Raw genomic sequence first — 16,565 nt, 5'->3', positions numbered from 1 at the left:
AAAATGTATCGTCAATAATAACAACAATAAAATCTTCATTCAAATAAGAACTAAATTTTTTCATTAACCATAAAATTAATAATCAAATTTTGCATCAACTTCAAAACAAAACATTGGTCATCAATTACCATATAAACAATCAAATATTGCGTCAAATTTAAAACTCAAAATTGCATCTTAATCGAAACAAAATATTGGTTTTCATTTATCGCAAAAATAAGCAAATTTGTCATCTTATCATAACAAGACATTGGGCTTTAATTCCCTCATCAACAATCAAATCTTTCAATCAAAATTAAACCTGTAAATTTTGTAATTTGTGATTTTATTGGACTTTGCATCAAGTCATTGCCACAACAAGCATATCTTTCATTGAATTTAAAACAAAACTAACAAGAAGCAAATATTTATCTTATTCAAAAATAAACATTGGTCTTCAATTACCAAAATAACCAGCATCCAATCCAAAATAAAAATAATGATCATCAATAATAACAACAATCCATAACAATCAAATTTTGCATCAAATTCAAAACAAAACATTGGTCGTCAATTATAATAACAACAATAAAATTCAAACAACAAATTTGATTTCAATTACCAAAATAACAACTAAATTAAAAACAAATTATCTACCTTCAGTCGCAAACTAATCCTCCATCAAATTCAAAACGAAATATTGATTTTCAATTTCCACAATCTTGTCAAATCTTTTGTCAAATTATAAACAAAATATTGATTTTCATCAATCACAAAAATAAGAAAAAAAATGAAGTTTAATTCGTAACAAAACATTGTAGTTCAATTTCCACAACAACATTATACATTGCATCAAATTAAAAACAAAACATTGGTCGACAATCAAAACAACAACAATCAAATCTAAAGCAAAAGTGTTATTATACAAAAACAATCAAATTTCGAGCAAATTATTTGCCTTCAAATTCCACCATAAACTTAGAATAAAACATTGGTTTTCAATTATCACAACGAAAAGCCAAACTTACTACTTCAAAACAAAACATTCGTTCCCAATATCAACAACAACAAGCAAATCATTCATTAAATTCAAGACCGTCAATTATCGCAGATAGTTATGCCTTTATCAATTTCAAATAACAAGTTCAAGCAAAAATCTACCTGTTTCAAAACACAGGCAAACAACAAAGCGAGACTTTGGACCTGCATCCTGGCAGGTAAACAAAACTGTTGGATTTCACAACACAACAATTCAAGCAAAACAAATGATCTTTCATGAATCAAAAGGTTCGACTTACCGGACTGTGCCATTGTCGTGATCGGGGACTTTCTTTTATAATAAAAACACAGATATTTTGCAATTAACAAACAACACGTCTTATTCCACAGAAATTAACCACAAAACTGATTTGACAATCTTCATTCTCTCTTTCGCCGGCCGCGCGCATCTCGTTGTTTTCTCGCTCGTTGTTCTCTCTCGTAGCTCGCTAGCGCGCTCTCGCACTCGATCCTCAATCAGCTAACAAGGCAATATTCATGAAGGTGCGCACTTTTTGTTGCGCTCTTAACTCTTATTTATGAATTATATCAATCTTATAATAAATACTCATTTAATAATTTATTACATATTCAATCCTGCAACCCATAATCCCTACACTTCACACTTAGGAGACCCAGGAGGCGGAGTCTTGTCGCAAAAAGAACGATACACGCCTGTGGATCCGTTGACGAAACCGCAAGGTTTAAGAGAGGGCCTTGTTCTCCAGGGCTAGTTCAGTATCAATCGCAGGAACTTGTTCTGGATCAGCTTCTTCCGGTGGGTCACGGTACACCCCTGCCAGACCGGGGAGTGTTCTTGAGCGTTGCTTTTGAACGGCGGTTGATGATCGGATACAGCTTCTTGAACATCGTGATGCCCTTGATGATTCTGTCGTCGACGTGGTACCGATACAGTCGTGGTGATTATTGCATTCGATCGTCATTTCTCGACTCACGATCGAGTTTTCTCGATCGTAATTTGTCGATAGTAGATTGAGATCATTCGATCGTAATTTCTCGATCTACCATTGACAATTTACGACCTGTGTGCTGAAAAGTGGTTTGCAAAACGGCCTCAGTTTTGAACTGTCAAAGTGGAACCAATTTACTGTTCGCCAAAAGTTAAGAGTATTGTTATCGATCATTAAACATTGTTGAAAAGAATGAAAAATGTGTGACTTTTAAGGATTTGGAGTTGACGTCAAGAAATCTTAAGAAAGTAATAATTATGAATGGAAGTTGTTTATGGAGTCGATGTGATTGTATCCATCCAGAAGCTGTCTTTATTCTTTGGTTCCGTTAAAAAACCTACTGGTTAAGTGAAAATCTTCTCTGTTTGTTGGATCAGCTTCGCTAGAATTAGCAATGCTCATTTGCTGCATCAGGAAAAGCTGCAGGATTCCAAAATCAGCCAGGAAATTTATCTGCGTAGAATGACACTCTCGCCGCAGTTCGTCACCCGCAAAAAGTAAAACCTCTTCTAACCGATCAAAACTTGAAACCACACAAAATTTTCCAGCAAAAAATGTCAAATCTAGACAAAATAAAACATATACTACGGATTATAAAACAGCGCAAGTCATGCTTGTGCTTGAACAGCCTCCTACTCTGTAGATGTAAACAACGTGGGATCATTCAAAAATCACGTTACGCATTCTCTCTATTCATCACCCATCACTGCAGTTTACGACTAACGATCGAGAAAATCTCGATACGTGTTTTAAAAAATTCAAGTATACAGCAATTTCAAAAAAATCAAAAATTTCAAACATTTTTAAAATTTCAAAAATTAAAAGAAAAATTCAAAAATTTCAAAGATTCTAAAAATTTCAGACATTTCAAAAAATTCAACTTTTTAAAAAATTTCAGAAATATCAAAAATTTAAAAAAAAACTTAAAAATTTAAAAAAGTTCGAAATTTCTAAATACCTATTTCTAAAAATTTAAAAAATTAGATTTAATTTTTTTACATTTCAAAAAGTTAAAAAAAAATTTTAACTTTTAAATAATTAAAAAATAAAAATTCCAAATAACCAAAAAAAAACAAAAATTCCGAAATTTGGATTATCCGAAGTTCGATTTTCGAAGGTTTGTATGGGAATTCGGATAATAGAATTGGGTACTAAAGCCCTATGTCAATTTTTATGTATACAACGTTGTATACAACGGTACAACATTTTTTCATTTTAATGTAATTTTTTTTTTTTGACTGGATTTTTTTCATTTTTTCGATGGATCAACTATGGTCCCCTTGGAACGAGCTGTCAAGTAGGAACTTTTCTGTCAAGAAGGACCGCGAGGTTAATTTTTCAAAATTGATTTAAAAATCCATTTTAAACTCTTTGTGGTCGTACAAAGGTTCATTGTACTTAGAAAAATAAGCTTTATCGCTGTAAACAATAATATCAGCAATCTAAGCTTCATTTTAGGACCCAATTACGAACCAAAATAGTAGTTTATGCAACAAGTTGCAAAAAGAGGATTTTTTCAGCACGAGTCGTACATTTATCCAACGAGGTTCACCGAGTTGGATAAATATGGAGAGTGCTGAAAAAATCAAGTTTTGCAACGAGTTTCATACAACATTTTTTGCAATTCCAAAAAAACACACACTGAGTGAAATTTTATGATAAATTTTATTTTTTTTTGTCAATAAATCGTTTAAATCAAAAAAATGTTGAAAAGTGTTACTTTTCAAAACAAGTGCTGAAAAGTTCAACTCATTTGAAAAAGTTGCTATTCGATTCTGTTATTTTTGGTGCAGAAAGTAGGCTATTTCGTCGTTCAAGAATGACAGGAAAAGTAAGTAGTTTCACGACGGAATTGCAAATTTTTTTTCGTTTCTTCTCTTTCCTGTTTTAAACTTCAAATTCGAGTTCTTCGACCCCGGTTTTAATCAAATTTGAATAGTAATAGCCTATTTAATAATAAAATGCATTTTTTCAATATTACGTCTTGCATTGCAAAAATTTGAATCACTTTAGCTCGATAATAAAAAAAAGAACAACGAAAAACGAAAAAAAAAAAATTTTCTTGATTCGATTATCCGAAGTGAAATTTTTGCGAGGCCTTTGGATAATCGAGTGTTGTTAGTGTCCTGTTTCTTTTGCTAATGCTTTATAAACGCCCTCTCAAACGCCCTTATTAAGTTTGAAAATCACCCCATTCTTTCGCCATTGATACTATTTTTGAAATTTTAAATGTTATTGGATTGGATTTTTTAAGTTTTTTTTATTTTTCATAACATTTTATCTATTTAATTTTTTTAAAAGTGTTGAAATTTTTAATTTTTTTTAAGTCGTAATTTTACTATCGAGAAATCTCGATCGTGAGTCGAGAAATTACGATCGAATGATGATGATGATGATGGCCCTCCACTAACCCCCGCCCATGGGATTACATGGGATTCGAATGCAATAATCACCAAGCAAACATTCATCAAATTTAAAAATTTCGGAAATTTTAAATTTAATTTTTTTAAAAAGAATTTCAACAATTTAAAAAAACTTGAAAACTTCAAAAAATTTGATAATTTCAAAAATTAAAAAAAAAATTTAAACTTTCAAAAATTTTAAAAATTTCAAAAATTTTAAAAAATTTAGGAATTTTAAAAATATTAAGAATTTCAAAAATTTCAAAAAATAAAAAAAAAAATTTTTTAAATTTCAAAAATTTCCAAAAAATTAAAAATTTTAAATTTTTTGAAATGTTTAAAATTGTTTGAAATTAAAAAGAAATTCGTTTAATTTTGTTATTTTTTCACAAAAATTAACTTAGATTTTATTTAAAAATCCCGTTTAAATAAAAAAAATAACTTAATCCACCTATGTGTTTGATGCCTTCCTCATTTTTAATATAAGTGGTTTGCCAGCTATTTTTTTAGATGCAGAAAAATAAGTACACAGATATAACTTAAGTGGTCATAACTCGAGACAGGGTTGCCAGATCTTCAATCTTTGGACTCGTTGGAAAGGTCTCTCGATTACCTAACCAACGATGTGTCGGATGATGGATCCGGACATCGTTTACATACATTTAATTGAGATCCGGATATATGTGAAAACACATTTTTATACATAACTTTTGAACTAGTTATCAAAACTTCAAACAATTCAATAGCGATGTATGGGACCATGAACCAAATCGAATGCAACCGGTTTGATCAAAACCGGTTCAGCCAGTGCTGAGAAAACTCAGTGAGAATTTTGGTCACATACATACATACACACACACAGACATTTGTTCAGTTTTCGATTCTGAGTCGATATGTATACATGAAGGTGGGTTTTTGAGCTTTTAATAAAAAGTTCATGTTTAGAGCAGGATTATAGCCTTACCTCAGTGAGGAAGGCAAAATATCAAAAAAATGGTATTACAAGTTACGATCGTAATTTCTCGATCCACGATCGAGATTTCTCAACAGTAAAATTACGATCGTAATTTTTCGATGGTAAGTCGTATTTTGTCGATGGTAGGATCGAGAAATTAAGATAATATTACGATAGAATGCAATATTCACCACGAGTAGCCACCTCCGAACCAAGCTCTTTCAGTTTTGATGTTGGTTCGAGTCCTTCGGTGTTGCGGTGGGGATTGGCTTGTTAAATCCGCGTTCACCAGGATCTTCCAGTCGGCGAGGTACTGCGTGTAGCCCCTCGTAGCTGATGGTTGAATCGAAACGAAGAAATGTTAATTGTTACAAGGATTTCGAAGTTTTCTACAGCGCAGCCAAACCAATCCGACCTTATCTTAATCGAGCTTCCTTTATTCAACTCTCTACATCTCTCACTACACTCAACTACCAGAAGTACAGTCCAAAGTGGCGTTACGGAACGTTTCACACCTAAACAAGAGGTACAATCGAATAGGATGTGTTTTATCATTATTGTTTAATCAAGTATCAAAGACGAGAAGACGTGAAATTAATACGCAAGTATTGTTTGTGGTTTTATTCATTGTGTGTCCTTACTTCCATCTTCCTTCAGCGAGAGATCCATAACTTAATTCCATTCACACTCACCAACACACAGTGTCTACACGAAGATTTGGGCTTACCTAGCTTCTTTCCATTTCGTTTCCCCTATCGCTCTTTCCATGACTTGTGTTTCTTTTAACAATTGATATTAAAAGTAATCCTAGGTTTATGTTTTTTATAGTTTTGCTTTCACGCCTTACGCGTATTTTCCTTACAGAAAATAAAAAAAAGAAGATAGTGTGAAACCTTACTGTTTTTAAGTGTGTGTGTGTGTGTTGTATCAATTTATAAACCGAGAAAATTACGATCCGTTTCGCGCTTTTTGTGTGTGTGTGAAAACAACCCAATCGTAATCGTAGCTTAAAACCTAACCTTTAATTGTATGTATTTTGTGTAATCTACATAAAAGAAAACAAAAAAATGCTCCTCCTCTCGCGAAAATCAGAGCAACACCCCCAACTCGTGTGTTAGCTGAGTGTGAGTTTGTTTTTTGCTTGTTTGTTGTTGTTGTTGTTGTATCAGGTTTAATTCTAAAATGTCCCAGCGGCACCACCAAGTTCCGCCTAGTCGTCCATGCTTTCGTTGCGCTCGGGCGAGTGGTCGTTGTTCTTGGGCGACGCCGACCGGGATTTTCCGTCCCGTTTGTCTGCCGGCGAGCGTGACCGGTCGCGGGAACCACCGCGCGACCCACCACGGGAGCCTCCCCGCGAGCGGGAACGCGAGTGCGCCGACCGCGAGCGGCTGCGGGATTTGTTATCCTTGGACTTGGAGCGCGACCGGGAGCGGGGGCTGCGGCTGCGTGACTTGGCGTCCTTGGACTTGGACCGGCTGCGGCTGCGGTCGCGCTCGACGGAGCGGGATCGCGATTTGGACTTGGAGTCGCGCTCGCGGGATTTGCTGTGGAAGAGGGAATGTGTGTGTGTGTGTGTAAGTGAGATGGTTCTAGCAATTGACGCGCGCCGTTAATACTCACTTGGAGCGGGAGCGGGACCGTTTGGAGGCGACGCTGGCACTGCGCGATTTAGACCGGCTACGGGACTTGGACCGGCTGCGGCTGGAGCGACGCGACCGAGATCTGCTACGGCTGGAGCGGCGCCTCGAGCGGGACCGCGAACGGCTGCTGGACGACCGTGAGCGGCCCCGTCCGTTGCGGCCTCCGCTGCTGCCACCGTTGCGTCCACCGCGGTCCTCCACCAGCCGGATGCGACGTCCGTTCAGCTCCGTATCGTCCAGCTTCTCGATGGCGGTCTTCATGTCCGAACTGGTCGCGAACTCGACGACACTGTTGAAAGCCCAAACAAAATTAGCCAAATGTTTTTAGTTCAACCAGCGCGTGACGAACTAGCTTCTCGTTTTGGATAATACCGTACAGGACCCGTTCACCGCGCCAGTAGGTCCATTCCAAATTGGTTTTGTAAAACAATAAAATTTGCAAAAGAATGGACGAACAAACCCACGGGAACGATGAATGGGTTCTCACAATTGCAGCAAATCGACAGAGCTCAAGCTTTTCAACATTCGTTTGCTATTGTTTGTTTTGTTTTTTCATGATGGAATTGTTTGTAGAAAAGAAAAAAAAAGAAGTGTTTTGTTACCCGTAGTATTGCGGTGAATGGCGCCCGCGGGTCCTTTACGGTACATGAAAGAGAGAGCGGGTGTTATTGAATTTGGATTGACTTGGACGGGGTCAATTGGTTGCTCCATTTGGCATAATGTATGGTGGTTTTGTACTGCAACTTGGTTTTGTCACTCCAACTGAAGGGTGGAATTGCAATAATGTGATTGCAGCAGCGGTTAATCTTCCTGTTCTAATAATAGACTGCAAACTTGGGGTTCAGTTAGAGTCCCATGGAAAACAGGTTACAGTCCAGACTCGATCATCCAAAGTGATCCAAATATCTATGTGTGTGTGTGATCCAATCGAATACCCGCGCTGGCCGGCAGCGAAATTACGGGAAAGAATAGTTAGTCCGATGACTTGGTTTAACGTTAGCAACGAACCATGCTAAGAAGTTTTGGTACTTTGGGAATCTCAGGATAGAGACATTAGGTCTATTCCCGTACTTGCAGAATTGCAGAATTTCTGCAGGTTCTGCAGCCAGCATAAGTCCCACTTTTTGCAATTTGACTTTATGCCATTTTTAAGTTTAGTCTGATGTGTCTTTAAGCACATTCTGATACTTTGTTCAGAAACTTCAAAAACAACAGAAGCTGTTTGCATCGTTAAACTTCTACGCATAATTGTCCCAAGTATTTTCTTACACGGAATCATTAGTTTTACTAAGCAGTATGTATTGTTTACCTGTTGTATAGCAAGAGAAACACAAATAATGGTGATAAACTGCTAACTGGGATGATTAGGGACACATAGGGCGAATAGGAACCCACGGGACAATTATGCGTAGAAACAAAGAAATCGGTCGAAAAATTTCAATCGCGTTTTTCTCAGTTGCACTTTTTTGAACATGGGACAATTATGCGTAGAACGGCAGTGCAGTTAGCATAAGTCACTTTTTTGCAGCACGTTCTCGTACTTTTCAGCTCGCTCTCTTCAATTCTCTCTTTTGCAGAAGTTCTGCAAAGAACGCTCCCTGGGTAGCGCGTTCCAGTACTTTTTCTGCAATATTGTACACAGTTGAGTGGATTTACTCAAATTGGGTATTAAAGTTTTTTTTATTTCAAAATATAAAAAAATGGTTGCCAAAAAAAGTTTGAAACAAGTTTACCTCTAAAACGGGGAAATTATTTTTTTATGTAGCACAACATTTTATTTAAAAAATCAAGGATGTATTATTTGTTAAGTAACTAGAAATTAATTATGCTTAGGTAGAAATTATATATTAGTAACAACTCAAAACTTTTACATTAGGTAAACAATTGGGTACTAAAGCCCGATGTTATTTTTTTATGTACAACGGTAAAAAACACGATTAAAAACCATTTCTGATAACTTTTTTTTTTCATTTTAACGCAAGCAAAATTATTGACAAGACAACATTTTTTCGATGGATCAACTATGGTCCCCTTGGAACGAGCTGTCAAGTAGGACCTTTGCTATCAAGAAGGGCCGTGATGTTAATTTTAAAAAATTGAATTAAAAATCCATTTTAAATCCTTTGCGGTCGTTCAGAGAGTCATTGTACTCAGAAAAATAAGCTTTATCGTTGTGAACAATAATGTCACAAATTTAAGCTTGATTTTAGGACCCAATTTTACAAATGAGAGTGGCAAGGTACGTTTAATAAATATGATTTAAAAAAAGACAAAGATTTAATATAGAAGGGACCAAAAATACATGTTTTAATAGCAGAATGTTTGAAAGATTATTCAGGATAACATAAATAAATTATGACTGGATGTCACATGAAAGAAGAACGGTGACGCAGCGAAATTGGCAAATTAAAAAAAAAATGAATCGCAAAATCAAACATTTTAAAACACATATATTAAGAAATGTGGAAAATGAGAAATCCATAATTAAAAATATAAAAAAACTAATATTTTCAAATTGAGAAACTTTCAAAAAACATAAGTCAGATATTTGAGAATTTTAAAAATGCAAATAATTATATCAGAAAAATAAAAAAATAATAAATCACAAATTCAAAGTTTTAAAATTCAAATAATTAAAAACTAAATATTTCAAAATGTTTAAAATTTCAAAAACATCTTAATTTTAAAAAAATCAAAATAAATACACTCAACTCCGATGGTTTGACACCAACTGTTGTCAAACGAACGGGGTACCGTTTTAGTTTGACACCCCTTTTACACGGAGTTCACAAACACTACCAAACGTTTGTTTTGATAGTGTGCGTGAGCGCCGTGTAAAAAGATCGTCACTGTTTAGTTTGACTTTGACCAACCAACGGGGTAAAAATAAAAAAAAAGTGTCAAATGAAAATGTGACCAACCACCAGGGGTTGAGTGTATAATAAAGGTTGAAAAAAAAAATCGAAATAAAAAAACAAAAATTTGAATATTTATGAGTGCAGAGCACCAAATATTTTAAAGTTACAGTTGAAAATATTAAGATAAAAAATTAAAGAAATTATAACTTCAAAAATAAGTAAAATTAAAAAATCAAATCAAATCAATCAAAAATTTTAAAACAACAATATAAATAGAATAGAAACAGTCAAAATTTCCAATCTATAAATCAAGAGTTTTTTTTATTAGGTCCTATAAACATATGAAAGACAATAATTTATTGGTCCTTTTTTTTAAAAAAAAACTTTGGAAATCGTCTAAATTTGAGTTTTTAACCTAAAGTATGACACCAAAAAATTTGTATTTTTTATGATTCAAGATGGCGAAGAAATTAAGAATTTAATAATTTAGGAATTGGAGAATTTAATAATTTAAGAATTTAAAAATTGAGAAATTTTTATTTTTGAAAAGGTTCAATAAGCTTTGTCTTCCATATGTTTATAGGACCTATTCAAAAAAAAAAAACTCTGGATTTATTATTACAACTAATAATAAAATGCTTGTAAGCGTCCATCACACCAAATTGCAGTAACTTATTAACAATAAAGAGAAGAGAGAGCTTGCAAAAAAGTACGGGAACGGTTTTGCTGCAACTTCTACCTCTCTCATTGCAGAAATTCTGCCTGAGAGAAAAGTTACTTTTGTTGCAGAAAAGTACGGGAACGCTCTGCTGCCGATTTCGTGCAGAATTGCAGAATTCTGCAGTACAAGAATAGACCTATTGTATTCGTTATTATTTGAACAATCTGAACTTCAGATACTCAGATAGACATCCGGGTAATCGTGTCTGAACTGGAAGTTATGCCAAATGTGTCTACTATTTTTTAAAGTGATCAAAAACTTACCCCTCATTCTTGCGCTGCTTGTGGGCATCGGCGTAGGTGACCTCTCCGGCTTGGCGCATGTAGTCCTTCAGGTCCTGTGTTTATTTATCCGTCAAAGGCAAACAAAAAACCAAAATAAAAAAAGGAAAGGAAACAACAGACGAAAAGGGTCCATTAGTATTGGCGGGCAGAGCGACAAGTACAGCTTCGGGGTTGAGATTGTGCCTAACACTAGAAAAATGTATTACACGACTATAGGGGAGATCGATCGTCACTTTCACTACACGCGCACTTGAGATACTAGTTTTGGGGGCGCGCCCTCGACATGCCTGCAATTTGTTTGGGGGGGTCAATCTGAGTTTCTTTGTTTCTCTTTCATAATGAAAAGAATCATCTGCGTTTGGCGATCGTAAGGCCGGGCTTCCTTCAAGTTGTGTGGGGTGGCAGGCATTCCTTGGCGATTTCAGCTGTTTCCGTCCTCTTTTGGCAGAAGCTTCTCTCGAGAATATCCTTTCCGTGCGAGATCTTTCGGTTGGTTAACGTCTCTCCTTCTTTATTTTGGCTTGGTTATTCCTCATTTTTTCAACCTTGTTCGTGCTTCGATCCAGATCTTGGTTGTTTGGCTAGTTTTTTGGGCGATGACGATTTGGGGCTTCCTCTCACTCTTTCCTCTTTGGTTGCATTCCAGATTGATCAGGCAAGAATCGTCTTGAGCGTCTTTCCGTCCTCGGTTGTGTGTGAGCATGATTCTTTTCATTATGAACAGATTTTTCCCCCCGTTGTAAAACCCTCGAGACCTTCGCGCGTGGCACACTTTCTGACACGAGCGTAAACAATAACAAAAAACAAAGCAATATAGTGGGGAACACGTTAGTCGTAAGACATGACTGATTGGCTTCTTGCTTGCTGCGGTTTACACTGGTTTCCAGAAAAAAGAAATGATTCTAACGAGAAAGTGAGTACAAAAATATCGACCATTACCTTGGCGGGGTCGGGGACACAAACTCTCTTTCTCGCTCGCTTTCTCGCGCGCTCTCTGTCTCTCACATGGGGGGGCAGATCATCATCATCATCATCATCGTCAACGTAACGGGCGTCGCACGATCCACCAAACGGATCCGACGATGCAGGGGGGGAAAAACGGGACGCGAACCGGGCCTTGTTCCAAACCGGTCCACACAAAACCAACGAGCAAGTGTGACCCCTCCAGCGCGCTTTGGTCGAGCGGTCCGCACGATTGGAAGAATTCTGTCTCTCGATTTGGGGGGGGATGACCTCAACACACGTGACGACCTTGAATAGTGTCTCCCTCTCTCTCTCTCTCTGTTTTGATTTTGTCCTTTTCGAGATTTCAGTCAAGCCTCGTCTCTTCCGGTCTCGCGGATGGGAACCTCGGTGTGAGTAATGGATTGGAGCTTTAAATTTGATTCGAAAATTCAGAAAATTAATAGAAATGATAAACTCTCTCTCTCTGTCTCTTTCTCGGTGTAACTGCTAGGAAAAAAACCCGTACCAACGCTTCAGGGATGGCACATCAAAATTGCGCCAACAAAACAGTTTCCCGAGGGAGCCAGCTTTGTTCAACGAGCTTCGATGGACCCATCCCGAAGCGCGGAGAAGCACGAACTTGTAAGTGTATGAGTGTGAGTGTGTGTAAAAAGGTGAGTACTTTTTGGTGCTCTCTCCCTCTCTCTCTGTCGGGGTAGGCGTGAAGCGCTCTGCAGTGGCGGGGTCCTCGGCCAACGACGACCTTTGGGATCGAGCCTTCCAGGTTGACCACCCCATCGGATGACGGATTTCGGCAACGCCACGCCCGGAAACGGACAACCAGAGGGGGGGAAGAAACTTGTTCCGCGTCTTGTCTGGGGGGGTGCGGGTGGTGGAAGTTCGTCTTTTCGCACATCATCATCCATCGATTGCTCAGATGATCGCGCGCTCATCACAATCCGTGCTGGCCCAGGGTGGTCTTCCGGTTTAGTGTTTGAGCGACAATCTCCCTTTATCTCTCTCTCTCTCTGTCAGTGTGTGTTACTCTGCAAACCTCACGTTTTTGAAAGGAGGGTTGCCTTTTAGGAAAAGATAACAGTAATAAGAGGTTTTACTATGGGGTGGCTTGATCGTTTCGCAGACGGAGTCGGGTTTTTTTGGTTTGATTCATTTTTTTTTTGTTTAGAAATTCTTCCGTAAATGTAAAAGCTCTCAATAAAAGGGGGGGTTTTCTTTACAGATCAACATATACACAAACGAGGTTTAAACAAGGAGGGGAAAGTGGGGGAGTTTGAGTTTAGTGTTAAGGTTAAACAGCTCTCTAGAGAAGACAGGCTTAAAAGGTTTAGAGGTAGTCTCTCAGGTGTGAGGTGGTTTAAAACTACGAAGGGGCGGGGAAAAGGGAATCCAACAAAGCCCAGCGCTCATTTCATGCATAACGAGACACTCGCTGGTGGCGGAACCGACAGCGGAAATCCCAGTGGCGCGACGTCTTCCGACATGAAACGATAGCTTGTGCTTTTCGTCCACAATCCGGGGGGTCCTTCCTAGTGCCTTCCATTGCTTTTGCTTGTTTAGCCCAATCGTCCAGAGTTTTGCCACAGAGTCTGATCGTTTCCAGGAGTCCCGGGCCTTGCCATTGGCCTCAAAATGGGGGTGGGTTTATCGAGTTCCATCGATCCATGTTGGTTCATTTTGGTGCAATCTTTTGCTTTCGAGTTTGTGTAATCCATTGTTTTCGCCAGTGTCCGCCAGAAAATGCCGCCTCAAGACAACACAAGCATGCCGAGTCTTTCGGGGTTCGCAACGTTCGACCACTGGGAATGCCGCTGCCGTGGACAGCCGGATTAGAATGTGAAGTAATAACAAAAAAGTGTGTTTCGATCCAAATCCGAATAAACTAGCTGCGATTTGTGGGTTGTTTTTGAGCTGATTTTAAACTTACAAAAAACTAAACACAAATCTCAGCTGGTTCGAAATAAAAAAAAAACAATGTACACAGTTTGTTTCAACCATTTGCAAAGTCGAAGTTAGATAAAACTAACCAGCTTCAATATAACATCCTTATACCAGAAAACCAAAGAAAACGTAATTTTGTTAGTATTATTACGTAAACAGTAGAAACAAAGTGAGCACACGAACAAAGACGCGCGTTGTCTGATTTCGTTATTGATCGTGTGCCTTGCAGTGAACTTGACCTTAACATGTTTTGTTATTCCAATTGCAAAAAAAAGAACTGCAAAGGACACGACTCTTTACAACACAAATCTACCGAAAAGCCGGGAAACCTTTCATGTTATATAACAACTAAAACTAAAGATAACACACTTTTCTACAGTTTGGGAAACGTGGAGAAACGGGGAATCGGTGCTAAAAAGGCTAAAACCGGTCCGGTACATACCTGCCAGCTGACGCGCGACGACAGATTCTCCACAATCAGGCGGTACTCGGTCCGCAGGGGTGGTCCGTAGCGGGAGCTGTTCCTGCAAGCGTTACGATACCTTGATCATCGGCAATAACAATATCGAATAGGTATGGAGCGCGCGAAAGACCCTTTCGAACTGGAGCTAACGACTCTCCGGAAGATGGACGCTGATGATACCAAAATGACTAATGGCCGCTTAGAGGAGTGGTGTTATTAAAAGCATTCTGCAGAAACAGAATTTTTCTCACCGAAATATATGCACTCGGCTATATTAAAAATTCGCTTCCCAATCACAGACGTAAACTTCAAGTACCTAAAATGAACTAGTTTTTCATTGCTACTACAACTTTGGAGAGTCCAGAAGGAACTCTCCCTGGTTGAGTCTGTCTGATAAAACATACTTTGACTTTTTAACTCGATATTTACAGCAATACTAGATTTACACAAACATTTTTACTAGCCATCGAAATTTGCGTTGTATTCTTGAATATAGACTCATAGGAACATTCAGCAGAAATCAATCCATTAACCATCCTGAACTACCATGACTCTTGAGATTCTATTGAGATTAAGAACCACTTCACTCTGGTACCATCGTTGTCGCTATTTTCAGCTGATTAAACTGGCTCCGCTGCCAGTTCCATCCAAATTACGTTATTCAACGCCATTCCGGTTATGTCTACGGTGCAACTACTTTGACTGTTTGCGCTACTCACTTGTCATAGCGGCCACCGCCGCCCCGTCCGCGATCGCCGTACCGATCGCCTCCGCGGTCATACTCGCGCCGGCCGCCGGGCCCACGTGCCGTCCCGCGGGCAGGTTCAACGACCACTCTGTAAATAGAGAGAGAGAAAGAGGTGAACATGCGTGGGATGACATCATAATTCTGGATTTGCTTTCACAAACATGGCAAGACCACTTTGGGCCGCATAGAGTTCAGCTTGCAGGTCAACAAACTTCGTGGGAACAGGTAGAAGCTAGTCAATATTCGACCAAAGGGTATGTGTTCTGCGCAAAACTTAACTTTTCGAAATCTTCTAGTGAAAAACAATGATAACAAGTTGATGAAGCTTAAACAAGTGGCAAACAATTCAGATAACGCCAAAAACGTCAGAAAAGCTCTTGAGTAAACATTAAACTCAGTAGGCATTTTGCGCTGGTTCCGTTGACTGAAGTTCAGTACAACACAACAATTTTGCAAGCTTTAAAAGTGTACCGCTGATGTCATGCCTGTCTCTAGACAACAAAAATAACATTTATGAACACATTGGGTAGTCAGTCGTTTTGTCTGTCGATTTTCGCCCCGCAAGCATCGAGATCGTTGGGAAACATGTTTGATTGAGCGTATCGACGGCCGGGTTACACAATCTGCTAGTCACTTACCGTTCCCCTAGCAGCTCTTTCCCGTTGAGTTCGTAGACGGCGTCGTCTGCGTCGCGGTAGTCTTCAAATTCCTGCCGAAATCAAGAAGGAAAAGCAACGTTACAGTGAATGCTCCTAAAATTGTGTTAAAATCTTGCTCGAAAACTCACCACAAACCCGTATCCGTTCTTGATCAGAATGTCGCGCGTCCTTCCGTAGCCCTTGAAGAAGCGCTCCAGGTCGCGCTCGCGGACACCGTACGGCAGTCCGCCGACGTACACTCTCGACCCGACCATCGCTGTTTACTCCAGGTGCAAGCTGAAATCAAAAACACATAAACCTTTCATTAGCATTTTTTTCAAAAAAAAAAAAACTTCCAAAGCGCCTGCTACGCGGCGGTTCGTTTCTGCGAAAATCCAACATGGCGGCGATTTTCAGCACCGCGACACCACCAAAAATTGAACGCATCCCGCAAAGTACACCCGGAAACCCCACAAAAACACCCTCAAAAGCACGAAAACCACACTCACCTCACTTTGTAGCAATTTGACACACTTTTCCGAGCGTTTCCGGCGAAGAAATCTCACTTTTTCCACGCACCGCACCAGCCAACGTGGTGAAAAATTCAAAATGGAGTGCTCAAACAGGCGGCTTCGTTTTTTCTTTCTCTGCTCTCTTGTGGGCGACGCACCGCGAAATACGTCCGACCTCTTGCAACGGCAAAGCACGAATGAACGAAGAGGAGGCAAATCGAAAACGAACTTTGCGCTTTGCGGCCCGCGGTTGCGTTGACAGTTGTTGGTAGCGGCAGGGAGGTGAAATGTTTCACAACTAGGGTAGGTAGAGATTGTGGTCGGAAAATTTCAGTTGCTCGATCATACACTGGTAAACAGCATTACACTTTTTTCAGTTCACTTTTACACACTTGTATGGGATTTTTCAGTTCAAGTATGATTACACACTTTCGTGTAATCATACTTGAACT

At 38.7% G+C, this 16,565-nt stretch overlaps 1 protein-coding gene across 7 annotated transcripts; it reads right to left on the bottom strand.

Annotated features, from left to right (window-relative positions):
* Window positions 1-5,761: 5,761 nt before the first annotated feature.
* Window positions 5,762-16,324, bottom strand: LOC6040876 (serine-arginine protein 55). Of its 7 annotated transcripts, none has more exons than XM_038252888.1 (9): window positions 16,111-16,324; window positions 15,751-15,898; window positions 15,602-15,672; window positions 14,935-15,051; window positions 14,195-14,276; window positions 10,828-10,901; window positions 7,588-7,620; window positions 6,966-7,274; window positions 5,762-6,889 (listed from the first exon to the last, which is right to left on the bottom strand). In XM_038252888.1, exons 2-9 carry the CDS (start codon window positions 15,874-15,876, stop codon window positions 6,556-6,558), a joined length of 1,146 nt encoding a protein of 381 aa, XP_038108816.1. In that variant the 5' UTR covers window positions 15,877-15,898; window positions 16,111-16,324; the 3' UTR covers window positions 5,762-6,555. The 7 variants fall into 7 exon arrangements, 6 of the variants coding, with proteins under 6 accessions (XP_038108816.1, XP_038108822.1, XP_038108835.1 ...); XM_038252894.1 differs by having other exon boundaries at window positions 14,195-14,270; XM_038252907.1 differs by lacking the exon at window positions 7,588-7,620 and having other exon boundaries at window positions 14,195-14,270.
* Between the last annotated feature and the right edge of the window lie 241 nt (window positions 16,325-16,565).

This window comes from Culex quinquefasciatus, chromosome 1 (genome assembly GCF_015732765.1).
Source record: "Culex quinquefasciatus strain JHB chromosome 1, VPISU_Cqui_1.0_pri_paternal, whole genome shotgun sequence".
Taxonomy (NCBI): domain Eukaryota; kingdom Metazoa; phylum Arthropoda; class Insecta; order Diptera; family Culicidae; genus Culex; species Culex quinquefasciatus.
The sequence above is the reverse complement of the archived record's forward strand: the minus strand, read 5'-3'. Positions and strand labels throughout refer to the sequence as shown.

Coding starts and splice junctions, on each gene's coding strand:
- LOC6040876 (XM_038252874.1), bottom strand. CDS start 12,746: ATGAGCGCGCGATCATCTGAGCAATCGATGGATGATGATGTGCGAAAA. Junction 7,621..10,827: donor AAGCAGCGCAAGAATGAGGG/GTAAGTTTTTGA, acceptor TGTACCGTAAAG/GACCCGCGGGCGCCATTCAC. Junction 7,275..7,587: donor CATTCACCGCAATACTACGG/GTAACAAAACAC, acceptor GGCTTTCAACAG/TGTCGTCGAGTTCGCGACCA.